Source organism: Crinia signifera, chromosome 11 (assembly GCF_055691185.1).
Source record: "Crinia signifera chromosome 11, ASM5569118v1, whole genome shotgun sequence".
NCBI classification, from domain to species: domain Eukaryota; kingdom Metazoa; phylum Chordata; class Amphibia; order Anura; family Myobatrachidae; genus Crinia; species Crinia signifera.
In genome coordinates, this window is record NC_139227.1 from 116029218 (window position 1) to 116043153 (window position 13936).

Below are 13936 nucleotides of genomic sequence, written 5' to 3' on the forward strand. Positions count from 1 at the left end.
TGGGACACCTTCCGCGGAAATTTCTTTGAAACTTTTACAGGTTTCAAAAGAGAGGAGTGGAAGGTATTAGCGATCCTGAGGGATCTAGGAATTTGCAAACGAAAAGCCACAGGGTTCACTTTCTTGATCACGAGAAATGGACCTATGAATTTAGGTCCAAATTTGGCTGAAGTTTGGCGAATTTTAATATTACGGGTTGATAACCAAACCCTGTCCCCCACCTTGAAGTTACAAGGTTGTCTAGAGCGGTTGGCAAAGACCTTTACCTGAAACGCGGTTCTTTTCAAAGCCAAATGTACCTCCTTCAAGATTAATCTCAATCGGGAAGTGGACGAAGATAAAGATACTGGCCCTTCTGGCCCCAGAGCGTTGGCTTTGGGATGAAACCCATAAACTGCAAAGAATGGGGACATCTTGGTGGAAGTATGATATGCATTATTGTATGCAAACTCAGCAATGGGCAGGAACTCTGACCAATCATCCTGTGTCTTTGAGACAAAACACCGCAGATACTGCTTTAAGGACTGGTTAAGTCGCTCAGTCTGACCATTTGACTCGGGATGATAAGCAGAGGTCAGACTGCATTTGACTTTGAGGGCCGCACAAAAACTCCTCCAGAATCGTGCCACGAATTGAGGGCCTCGGTCTGACACGATGTCCTTGGGCAGGCCATGAAGTCTGAAAACATGGAGAAGGAACAGCCTGGCCAAATCTTTTGCCGACGGCAGCTGTGGCAAGGGGACAAAGTGAGCCATTTTACTGAAACGGTCTATAATGACCCAAATTACCTGGAGACCAGATGAAACAGGCAATTCAACCACAAAGTCCATGGCGATATGTGACCATGGCCTCAATGGAGTGGCCAAAGGAATCAATTGACCAATTGGTGCAGTCCTAGGAGTTTTATATCTCGCACAGACTGGACACGAAAGGACAAACTCTCTAGTATCTGCAGCAATGTCTGGCCACCAAACACTTCGGGAAAGAAGTTTTAAAGTCTTCTTGACTCCGGGATGTCCTGCAATTTTGCTCTCATGAAATTCTGTCAAAATTTCCCTTCTAAAGGATGGTGGAACAAACAAACATTCAGTGGGCTTTTGGCTGGGAGCCTGATCCTGAACCTGGAGAAGCAGTTCCTTAAGAGTCTGTGTAAGACCGGAATGAATCATTGATCCTGGAAGAATCGATATGGGAGGTTCTTTAACTTCCTGTTTAGGAAGGAAACTCCGTGAAAGGGCATCTGCCCGAACATTCTTTGAGCCTGGTCTAAAGGAAATAATAAAGTTGAAACGCGTAAAGAATAGCGCCCAACGGGCCTGTCGTGCATTCAGGCGTTTGGCGGATTCGAGGTATTGTAAATTTTTGTGATCAGTAATAACCAAAATCTGGTGATTGGCCCCCTCCAACCAGTGCCTCCACTCTTCAAAGGCCCATTTAATGGCGAGCAATTCTCGGTTGCCTACATCGTAATTGGCCTCGGCCGACGAGAATTTCCGGGACATAAAGGCACATGGAAAGAGAAAGGATGAGTTCTGATGTTTCTGGGATAACACAGCCCCTGCTCCCACCTCTGAGGCATCTACCTCTACCACGAAAGGTAGCTCTGGATCCGGGTGCCTTAATACGGGAGCTGAGACAAAGGCACGTTTAAGCGCAGTAAATGCCTGCTCTGCCTGAAAAGGCCAAACAGAGGGGTCCACACCTTTTTTAGTGAGAGCCACTATGGGAGCGACCAGATCAGAAAATGAACGAATGAATCGCCTATAGTAGTTGGCGAAACCTAGAAATCTCTGGATGGCCTTCAGATTAGTAGGTCGCACCCAATCTAAAACTGCTTGCAATTTTTTGGGTTCCATGCGGAATCCGTCCGCCGAAATCACATATCCTAAAAAGGATACTTCAGGAACTTCAAACTCACACTTCTCTGATTTGGCGAAGAGGTGGTTTTCTCTGAGTTTTTGAAGAACCTGCCGAACTTGCACACGGTGCTCTTTCAAGGAACTGGAATAGATTAAGATGTCATCCAAGTACACCACGGCAAACTTCCCTAAAAAGTCTCTGAGAACATCATTGATAAAGTCTTGGAAGACTGCAGGCGCATTAGACAACCCGAAGGGCATGACCAAGTATTCATAATGCCCTGTTTGGGTACTAAAGGCCGTCTTCCATTTGTCTCCAGCTTTAATTCGAACAAGATTGTATGCCCCGCGGAGATCAATCTTCGAGAAGATTTTAGCAGAGCGAAGCTGGTCGAACAAGACTGAAATTAGGGGTAACGGGTAAGTGTTTTTAATGGAGATTTTGTTGAGCGCCCTGTAGTCGATACAGGGTCTCAATGACACGTCCTTTTTGGACACAAAAAAAAACCCTGCACTCAATGGGGATTTAGAGGGTCTAATAAAACCCTTGGCCAAATTTTCTTGAATATACTCATCCATAGATCGAGTTTCAGGCCCTGAAAGGGAATAGAGCCGGGCTTTAGGATACTGCGCATCAGGTACCAACTCTATAGCGCAATCATATGGACGGTGAGGTGGGAGTTCATCCGCCTTGCCTTTGGAGAAGACATCGGCGAAGTCTGAATAGCTGGCAGGAACTCCCCCTAGCGACGTGGCCGCCACTAGCATAGGGTGAACTAAACAAGTACCTGAACACTGATTGCCCCAACGGGCGATCTCCCCACCTGGCCAATCAATTTGAGGGTTGTGAACCTTTAGCCAGGGGTGGCCTAAAACTAACGGTACTGCGGAACAAGAAGTTAAGTAAAAAGAAATGGTTTCAACATGAAAAATACCAATACTTAACCGCAGTGGCGGCGTCTGGTGAGATATCATCCCATTGGCGAGAGGACTACCATCCAGACCCCGCATGAAAAGGACTTTATCCAGACTCAATTGGGGAATCCCGATTTTTTTTGCAAACATGAGATCTAAAAAATTCCCGGCAGCCCCACTATCAATGAAGGCAGATACTGGGGTCTTAATTCCATCAAACTGGATTTCCGCCGGTACTAGTAACGCATTATGAGAGGTAATGAGTTGATGACCAAGGTGAACCCCCTCAATGTTCACTTGGTCCGAGCATTTCCCGACTTATTCGGGCAAGTACGTAGAACATGACCTTTATTACCGCAATAAAGGCACAGACCTAAACTCATCCTCCGTGCTCTCTCATCCTGGGAAATACGGAAAGCCCCCAATTGCATGGGCTCTTCCTCATCTTCGGGTGGAGTGTATCCAATTGAAGTCGGCCGGAGTACCGTACCTCTCTCAGACCTCCGTTCCCTGAGACGTCGATCTATTTTTATGGATAGTTCCATAAGTTTATCGAGGGTCTCAGGTACGGGGTATTGGATTAAACTATCTTTGATAGCGTCTGATAATCCCTGCCGAAACTGGCTCCGAAGAGCTGGGTCATTCCACCCACAGTCGTTGGACCAACGACGGAACTCAGTACAATATGCTTCCGCAGGGTTCCTTCCCTGCCTTAAAGCACGTAAGTGGCTTTCGGCCGAGGCCTCTCTATCTGGATCGTCATATAGTAATCCGAGAGATCGAAAGAAAGCATCAAGTGACCGGAGTGCCGGATCTTCCGGTTTGAGCCCAAAGGCCCATGTCTGAGGGTCTCCCTGGAGTAATGATATTACCAGCCCTACTTGTTGTCGCTCCGACCCGGAAGACTGGGGCCTGAGCCGAAAGTAAAGTTTACAACTCTCGCGAAAATTAAAAAAATCCTTACGGTTCCCAGAAAACCGGTCGGGAAGGTTCATTTTAGGTTCAGGAAGCGGTACAGGTGAACCCCGAGATGCGTCTTCCTGAGATTTAACCCGTAGCGATAAGTCCTGGACCATTTGGGTAAGGCCTTGGATCTGATTGGCAAATGCCTGAGGCGCGGTTGGGTTGGTAGGATTCATGGCTACCGACTATACCAGCAACGGCCAGAGAACCTCTAAGGGTGACACCCAAGTATCTGACTGACCCCTATATTTTTTATGGCCGATGATAATGTTACGTTTCGGGTGTGCACCCGCAGCCGGGACTGCTGTTTAGGACAGCCACGGCGGAGTCCTACGCTACCTCTGTTGACCCCCGGAGTTGGGTGACCGGTTCCTGCGAGAACTAGGCTTCGCCTGTAGCCGCCATGTTTGGGAGGGCGAGTTAAGCCCGCCCTAGCTCCGGTGCAGCCAGGAGTTAGGTAAGAACAAAGAACCGGGGACCCCCTCAGGGTACAGTCAAAAGGATAATCTAGCTGAGGGACCCTAACTGAAATTAAGGAAAAAGGCAACTTGCCGAAGCTAACTAACGCGGTTAAAGGCGCCAGCGACCTAGTCGCCACCAACTGCGACCACGTCGCATACACAATATAAATACACCACACCAAAGCACACAACGAAACGATACGCACTAACACAGAACAAAGAAGATAACCCAAACTGGAAAACCCCAGACAGGGTAACTGAACACCCAGCAACTGCTGGAGATGCCCACAAGAAATCAAAACGGAGGGTTACTAAACCAAATAATACCCAGGCGGGCAACTGGCAAAAGGGGAAAGAACCAGACCCCCAAAAGGGGAACTTACAGTACCAGGAACTGACTGTCAGGATCAGGATGGCTCCAAGCAGCAAGCAGACAGGCACGGGAACAGGAGAAGCGGGGATCAGGCAGATGACAGCGTCAGAGCGGAAGCTATCATCGGCGGGGTCTGGCTGAACTGACTCCCCTTAAAAAGGGAGTGTGACCAATGGGCAGTAGCCTAATTAATCCCTGCTGGGATAACGCGCGCTGGACAGCGTCCCACACGCTGCCCAGCAACGCCAGAGCAGGAAGAAGTGTTTCCGGCGCCTGTCAGAGGCGTCCTACGTTGCCTAGCAACCCCGACGGCTTCTGCCGGGGGTTGCGTCCTGACGTGGAGACGGCTAGCGTCTCTGGTTGCCGAGCAACCAGACGCTGCGCTGTCGGGCGGCCGGGCACCCCTTCCCTGCCAGAGCGTGCCCCCGGCGCCTGACACAGTTATTTATATCTCATCTCTGTGCATTGTTGCATTTGCTTTTATTTATATACCACCTCTGTGCATTGTTGCGTTCACACTGAGGTTACACCACCACGGTGTTCAAATAGTTACTGGTTGTTATTGTCCAGACACTCAGCAGCACCTGGCGTAGGTTCTCTCACCTGGGCCTCCTCAGGGTGGTTCCAGCCTGTCCGTGTTGGGGTTAGTTTCCCTCTTGCGCCCAGTCTGCCTCAGTGAAGGTGTTGTCCCTCTTAAGACCTGACTGCAACGGAGTCTGGGCGGACCTAATTCGCCCTTACAGCCTGGGCGGTTAAAGGTGAAGCTTAGCACCACACATATTCACTGACACCGAACTGGGGCAACAGAGTCAGAGGGCAGGTCCTGTATCGTCTCTGCTGGCCCTTACACCTGGTTTAACACAGGTGATGGCAATCATACATTCATGGGTAAATCCAGGAACAGGGCGTTGTGTCCCTCCTGCAGAGGGTCATACTGGGACATATGTTACATACCTCCCAACAGTCCCGTTTTTTGCGGGACCGTCTCAAATTTTTGGGACAGTCCCGCCCCCTCCCGGGGTTGGCAGTTTTCCATTGAGATAGGGGGGCCAATTGGGAGTCCCCCCAGCATGAAGGAATAGACGCTGTGCATTAGAGGGTGAAAAAAGGGCGCATGGCCCGGCGGCTGCATAATTTGCATATGATATACCCTCATTTGCATAGGCCATGCCCCCTTTTGCGAGGGTCCCACTTCAAACAGTCAAGAAGTTGGGAGGTATGATGTTATAATACTGTCAGTGCAGCACCATGCATGCAGGCAGGCAGCATGTCCAAACTATGGCCCTCCAGCTGTTATGAAACTACACATTGCAGCATTCCTTGCAATAATTTTAGTATTCCAGAATAGCAAAACTGCACGCTTATGGGAATAGCCGTGGCTCGGTGGCTAACTCGAAATTAAATGAATGGACTGATAGAGAATGAGATGATATATGCTAAAGCAGATCCAGAATGATGCTATGTGCCAGCACTAAACATGGCTGACCCGGAATACATGCTACACTCGATGCCAGCAATAAGCATGGCTGACTCCTCGGAGTGAATGCTACAATGGTCATCCAGAGCGCCACACTGCCAGTACTAACCATGGCCGACTTGGAATGAATGATAGAGTCCTGCAAGCATGGCGGAGCCGGAGTCCTCCTACAGTACCTCTGACCCCGGCGTGCTTTCACCACTGTGTGTCATTTTCAAGTGAAAGATTGGGCGGCAAGCCCCCATGCCCCGCCTCCCAGCGAGCACCGCGCCTCCCGGACGGGAACATGGCGGCCTCTGTGGTCCTGGAACGGAGCTTTACTGAGCTGAGTGGAGCGGAGAGGGAGATCAGGAGGAACGTCCGGGATCTCACCCTCAGCCCCGGTATGCGCCGTCACTGGGAGTATGTCATTGCGGGGTTACTGCGGGGCTGGTACTGACCCGGCCTGTATACCCACAGCTTACCCCGTGCTGCTGCCACCATGAGCCCATCTTATCACGTCCAGCTACGCTGTGCCCTGTTTATCCCATCGTCCTGCCACCCTGTGCACTGCTGCCACCCTGTGCCCTGCTGACCCCATCCTGCTGCCACCCTGTGCCCTACTGTCCCCTGTGCCATATTGTCCCCATCCTGCTGCCACCCTTTACCCTACTAACCCCATCCTGCTGCCACCCTGTGCCCTACTGTCCCCTGTGCCATATTGTCCCCATCCTGCTGCCACCCTTTACCCTACTAACCCCATCCTGCTGCCACCCTGTGACCCGGGGTATCCTGCTGCCACCCAGTGCCCTACTGTCCCCTGTGCCATATTGTCCCCATCCTGCTGCCACCCTTTACCCTACTAACCCCATCCTGCTGCCACCCTGTGACCCGGGGTATCCTGCTGCCACCCAGTGCCCTACTGTCCCCTGTGCCATATTGTCCCCATCCTGCTGCCACCCTTTACCCTACTAACCCCATCCTGCTGCCACCCTGTGACCCGGGGTATTCTGCTGCCACCCTGTGCTCTACTGTCCCCTGCTGACCCCATCCTGCTGCCACTCTGTGCCCTGCTGGGCCCATCCTGCCATAATTTTCCTGCTGACAGCATCCTGCAGCCACCCTGTGGCCGGGTGACCCCGTCCTGCCACAATGTGCCAGGCAGACTCCACTCTTGCTTACCCCGGACTGCTACCCTGTACCCTGCTTATTCTATACTGCAGCCACATTGTGCCTGCTTACCCTTTAGTGCTGCCACGTTGTGCCCTACATTCCTCCTTTTTGCTACTCTGTGCTTTGCTGACTATGTACTGTTACACTGCCTTGCTAATTCTTTATTGCTACACTGTCTGACTTACCCATTACCACTAAACAATAGGCATTATCCTGCTTACCCTCTACTGTTGATACGCAGCATGTATTTGCACCTCTACAGCTAAATAATCCATAGATCTATAGAATCATCCAGCTGCGCATATAGCCAAGAAGTAACGCAACGTCACTCATTGGGGTCAATTCTACTCAGTACAATGTGAATATTCAGTACTTGTGGATAATCACGGCTCCCACGATGTGCATCGCATAGCAAAAAATCGCATGCGTTTTTTAACAGAAAAGCATCCAAATGCATTGAAATTAGTATCAAACATGTTCAATGGCCCCCAAATGTCATTTTTGAGGCTGTACCACCCCCACTATCAACGCGAACCCGAAGCGTGGCGAGCGCAGCGGTACGCGTCCTCCGACCTTTTCATACCCCCACTATCCACGTCGGCGTGGAGTTGAGAATAGAAAGTGTGGCGAGCGCAGCGAGGGGACACGGATACCTTCACAGGTATACGCGTCCCCTCGCGGGCTTCACAGGTGTCCGCGGGGCTCGCTGCGCTCGCCACACTTTCTATTCTCAACTCCACGCCGACGTGGATAGTGGGGGTATGAAAAGGTCGTAGGACGCGTACCGCCGCCCCTCGCGGGCTCGCTGCGCTCACCACACTTCGGGTTCGCGTTGATAGTGTGGGTGGTACAGCCTCAAAAATGACATTTGGGGGCCATTGAACATGTTTGATACTAATTTCAATGCATTTGGATGCTTTTCTGTTAAAAAACGCAAGTGATGCGATCGCATGCGATTTTGTAAAAAAAAAAGGGTAAAAAACTGCAAAAATAGCATCCAATCACATGCCACTATATATGGCATGCGATGGGAGCCGTGATACTCCACAAGTACCGAATATTCTAATCACAAACAACATCAGGTGGATTTCAGCTCGCAACCGCGGAGGAGTGTGACAAAACTGCCCTAACGTGATGCAAACAGCACTACGGGAGGCACTTGAGTCGGAAAATGCTGGTACTCACTACTAAACACCCGCAAGTACCGGCATTCTCTGGCCCGGTGCTATTCACATCATTCTGCATTGAATTGACCCCACTATAGTGTACAACCCTGTCTAGTGCAAGGTTAAATGTAGATCCATTGATGATTGCCATGAACGGCGTTTTGGCAAGTGGTCATCGATGGTTTACCAACTGATGGTTTTCCCTGTTCTTTGTAATAATAATAATCAGGTATGCTGTGCCATTGGTGGAGGGAACCCATCTGAGCCTCCGCTGTCCATGGAATCATTGATTGCCCTTCTGCTCCACGGGAGGTTTCTGTCCTCCCTCAGCTCACCTTAGGACACCTGTGTTACGGTTTGACAGGTGTACCGCCCCAGTCAAACTCCCCACCTGCCACTGCCAAGTTAAATGTTTTTCTTTGTACCACTTTTCTGACACCTCATTGCCATCAACTGAATTGCCTCCATTGAGTATTTCTATAGAAGATTTGCTGCAGTCCGTTAAGGACTGATCTTCATGGTGGAGCCTCTTCCACCAGGGGTGCGCGGTGGAGCCGCTTGCTTCCCGCAGGGGTGCGCGGTGGAGCCGCTTGCTTCCCGCAGGGGTGCGCGGTGGAGCCGCTTGCTTCCCGCAGGGGTGCGCGGTGGAGCCGCTTGCTTCCCGCAGGGGTGCGCGGTGGAGCCGCTTGCTTCCCGCAGGGGTGCGCGGTGGAGCCGCTTGCTTCCCGCAGGGGTGCGCGGTGGAGCCGCTTGCTTCCCGCAGGGGTGCGCGGTGGAGCCGCTTGCTTCCCGCAGGGGTGCGCGGTGGAGCCGCTTGCTTCCCGCAGGGGTGCGCGGTGGAGCCGCTTGCTTCCCGCAGGGGTGCGCGGAGGAGCCGCTTGCTTCCCGCAGGGGTGCGCGGTGGAGCCGCTTGCTTCCCGCAGGGGTGCGCGGTGGAGCCGCTTGCTTCCCGCAGGGGTGCGCGGTGGAGCCGCTTGCTTTTCGCAGGGGTGCGCGGTGGAGCCGTTTGCTTTTCGCAGGGGTGCGCGGTGGAGCCGCTTGCTTTCCGCAGGGGTGCGCGGTGGAGCCGCTTGCTTTTCGCAGGGGTGCCTGGTGGAGCCGCTTGCTTTTCGCAGGGGTGCGCGGTGGAGCCGCTTGCTTTCCGCAGGGGTGCGCGGTGGAGCCGCTTGCTTTTCGCAGGGGTGCGCGGTGGAGCCGTTTGCTTTTCGCAGGGGTGCGCGGTGGAGCCGCTTGCATTCCCGCAGGGGTGCGCGGTGGAGCCGCTTGCTTCCCGCAGGGGTGCATGGTGGAGCCGCTTGCTTCCCGCAGGGGTGCCTGGTGGAGCCTATTGCATTCCCGAACGGGGTGGGCGGTGGAGCCGCTTGCTTCCCGCAGGGGTGCGCGGTGGAGCCGCTTGCTTCCCGCAGGGGTGCGCGGTGGAGCCGCTTGCTTCCCGCAGGGGTGCGGGGTGGTGCCCAGTCCACATGGGTCTATTATAATACCGATTCCATAGAGGTCTACTGTGGAGCCACAAGCAGACCCCCCTGAATATTTTCCACCAGGGAAGAGTTCTCCTCTCCTGCAAATACTCATCCACATGCAAATCAATTTTAATTCATCAATCAGGGTAGTCCTGGGATTCATTAAGTCTTCATTAGTCCAAATTGATGCTGTGAGTATACTAAAATATTGCATCGATGTTCTAGATAATTTCTTGAAATTGAATCATTATTTACCATATTGCTACTTATTTGTGTGTATACGAGGTTGCAATAAGTCGCCATCTGTAATAGAGGCTTGTTTTTATTGTAGGTGTCAAGCCTGTGGTTGGAGGCCAAAAATATAGTGAAAGTGCAGGCGGTTATTACTACAAAGAGAGCAGCAGTATCTTATCCGCTACAAGGAATCGGTTCTTACACTGGTGAGACGCTTATTATAACCTGGTTCTGTAATCATTTACTATGCCTTAATCTATTCAGGTCTCGTGTTTCTGGCCTACTGACAGACCAGACTAAAGGTGGCCATACACACGCAGATTTATCTTCAGATCTGTTTGGTTGGAACAAAAACATGGTTATGGATAAGAGCAAATGACAGTTCACCATTTGCTTGGAAATGCTGGAAAACTGACAAACTGTCACTCATCCATAACCATGTTTTTGTTCCAACCAGCCAGATCTGAAGATGAATCTTACTAGTGTATGGGCACCTTTAGTCTGTGCTGACGTTTCTGCTAGAAGTCATCCATAGCTGCGGATGTGTTAATATCCGCTAACAATCCCACTCATTGTATTGTTGCAAAATCTCCTGCGGTGCTGTCATGTCTAATCACTCGCCCATTGACACATTCAAATCTATCTTCTAATTATCCACTCCTTACACAGTGGACAGAGTTATTCCCAGTGGGTGTCAGGTCTGTCTGCGCTGTAACGGAATATTCCATCCCTAATGATATAGGGAAGGCTGGGGTATTAGAGCACGGTATCGGCTAGTTCCTCTTCGCCGAAAGGACCCTATGACGTCAACGTACCATGTGACAACGAGCGTCACGGTGCTGTGTAACGTGGATCAAGGTAAGAGATTGCCATAAAATACTGGCCGGAGGGCTTGCTCCTTCACTAGCCACGCCACCACTGGCTGCCTTTAGTAAGCAGGTGGCGAGCAGAGCGGAGCGAGCCACCGTGCCCAAAGAGAGTCAGTGAGGGAACGTTTGGGTCCCTTGTTCCGACCTTGCTCCTCCTCTCCCCGCCTCCTCTACTTCCCAGGTCCTTACGGCAAAGGGGAACTAGTCACAACCATTAGAGCACCCATGAAGCAATAAATAGTTATTAAGGCTAGAGATTAAGATAAAAAAAGTTGAATTAAAAATGTATGTAATCTTAAAATACCTAACAAAAGGCTAAATATAAAACAACTTAAATCAATTTATATAAAAGCACAACACTGAACATAAATAATGATTTATTCAGGGATTATGTTTTTAGTTAATGTAGCAATAACTAGTAAAATATACATGGCCAGATGTAAGAAGCTTCAGATCCTAACTGTCCTTTTTAGAACCCTGTAACATGACAGTTGGGAGCTGATTAGCTGGTTGTTTAACACACTCCACTTTATCACTTTATTTAAGCTGGATACATCTTGCCCTTCGTGTGTATGCTAAATAGTTACGTGTGGGAATCCCAAATATCTTTGTGCCAATGCAGCATCCATCATTAGGTCCCATGGAGTATAGAGGGATTGAATTATATTGCAGCGGTGGTCAGACCAGTGCTTTCAGAGTTACCAACAGTCTTTGTTTTCTAGGGCACCTGTGGATCTATAAAATGCCAGTTAGGATTGAATGCAGCATATATTTGAATATGTGACCGTTAGTTATAGGGAGGCCAATCCCGGGGTATTCGGGATTGAAAAATGCTCAATCCCGGGATTGGCCTCCCTAATAAAAAAAAAAATTAGTTCCTGCACATTATATATAGACCTCCCTGTGGGAGCTGCCTTTACCTAATGCCTGACAATGCCCTCCAAATGTACTGCTAGTTACACACACGTACATGCTGTGTGTATGTGGGAGAGGGTCCGGGCACACATGATAGAGGACAGCCGCATGGTCCCGGCTGCACACAGGCAATGGAAGAAAGAGTCTGTGAGGGTAACCTAACCTGGTCACAGCAGCAGGCGGGTTCTCAGAGACAGCAGCGGTGCGGGGGCGTGACCACTTGGCTGCACAGTGTGACTGCATCACGCTGCGCGTCTGAGCTGCACAGCCAGGACGGGAGCAGCTGGGCAGCGTCTGAACAAGTGCTCAGACGCTGCCCAGAATTAGACTAGTCTAATCCTGGGATTCAAATCCCGGGATACCGCCGATCCCGGGATTAGCCACCCTAGTTAGTAATAACTAGACCTGGGCACCAGCTAGATGGGCTGGAAGATGTGACCGGTTGGTAGATCTCGAGGACCGGTTTGACCCGCCCAGAGTTATTGAATTCAAGGAGAACTTCAGTAAGTCAGGTTGTGGCTCTGTTTGGGGTTGTCTAGTATTCCATGTGCTACACCAGAGCAGTTTCTAGCCATTTAAGGATGAAGCCAAATCCTCTATATACTAAGCCTTGGAGAAGATAAAGGTTTGGAGATGCTTCTTTAGCAGCAAAGTAAAGATTATAAATTATTTTGTGCGACTAGGTCCTGCAAAAAAGGAAGCAGGACAGCAGCAGAGTATCAGTGATTGACAGTCTTCCGCTGTCTGCGGGATGGGCAGGGAGCGGCGATTAGGTGAGGGAGGAGCTAGTTGGCTGGAATTTTTTTTTTAACTTTTTGAAACTTTATTACATCTGGTCCATGGAGAGAGAGTTTTCTTGAAGTAACTAAAACAGGCATGGCCAAAATATGGCCCTCCAGCTATTGTGAAACTACACATCCCAGCATACCTTGCCACAGTTTTAGCAGTTCCTTATACCAAAACTGTGGTACGGCATGATGGGACTTGTAATTTCACAACAGCTGGAGGGCCATCGTTTGGCTATGCCTGAACTAAAACAAAAACTGTATTTTTGTATCAGTTTCCGTTAATTCTCTGGTATCTGCTTTCTCCAGCTTGTAATCCCCAGGGAGCCGGGGGCTACAGCAGTCTGGTCCAGACGTATTTGGAGTTAGACTAGGGTAGCTAAAGGACAGTGTGTTCTGTATATGAGAGATGATGTTCCCGGTCCATGTAGTAATTTCCATTTGTTTCCGGCTTTGTTCTTTCATTTCTCCAGGACTTCGAATGCTGACACGTTAGAACTGGTGGAAGAATCTTTGGATATCAATCTCCTAAATAATGCCGTCCGCCTCAAAATCCTCAACTGCTCCATTTTACCTGGTGGGGTGCACATATGTGAGACGCAGAGTAACGTGATCATCCTGATCCTAACAAATCAGACGGTTCACCGGCTGGTTCTGCCTCACCCTTCCTGCATGTACAGAAGTGTACGTATTATGTTGTAGATGGCAGTTCAGAGTCTACCACCTGTGTCTTTCTGGTAGATCAGTGTCCACACCGCAGGTGCACATTGCACTATGTGTCACCAATTACCTATCCTAGCCATGGGGGAAGAGGGCCTGCAGGTCGTACATGGTTGCCCTTTAGGTACCAACCTTACCAGAAAGGTTGGTACATTTAATAGTAAAATAAGGCAAAGGATACTGATAATAAGTTGGTAAACCCAATTTAATTAAACATTTCTAATGCCAAATGGTGCATTTGGAAATCGGGCAGGAAAATAAGAGGTTGGGTTTAAGGTAATCACCGCTATTTAGATCAGTGATTCTCTAGCTGGTGAGAGGTGCCACGGTTGGTGGTCCAGGTCCACGCAAAATTATTTATGGTCAATGTGATGGGCAAAACCAGTGCTGGTGGCTGACTATTATAAAATGTGACAAACAGAAGAACAACCTCGTCCCCCACCACATAACTGATCTTTAAGCTGGTTGTACACTAGTGCGATTTCACAACTTTTAACCCAATTACGACGAGAAATTGGGGGGGGGGGGGGGGGGGGGAGTGGCCAAATCTCACGAGTTTGCCATTCGATCCGATTCGCTGTCCAATG

The 13936-nt window shown here is 50.2% G+C and overlaps 1 protein-coding gene across 1 annotated transcript in view; it reads left to right on the forward strand.

Annotated features, from left to right (window-relative positions):
- The first annotated feature begins 6184 nt into the window (after positions 1 to 6184).
- The window catches only part of NUP160 (nucleoporin 160), a 35537-nt gene continuing 27785 nt past the window's right edge, over positions 6185 to 13936 (forward strand). The window contains exons 1-3 of the mRNA XM_083164344.1: positions 6185 to 6431; positions 10158 to 10266; positions 13103 to 13313. Of these exons, the coding sequence (XP_083020470.1) occupies positions 6335 to 6431; positions 10158 to 10266; positions 13103 to 13313 (417 nt within the window). The 5' untranslated portion in view covers positions 6185 to 6334. The remainder of the gene's footprint in view (positions 6432 to 10157; positions 10267 to 13102; positions 13314 to 13936) is intronic.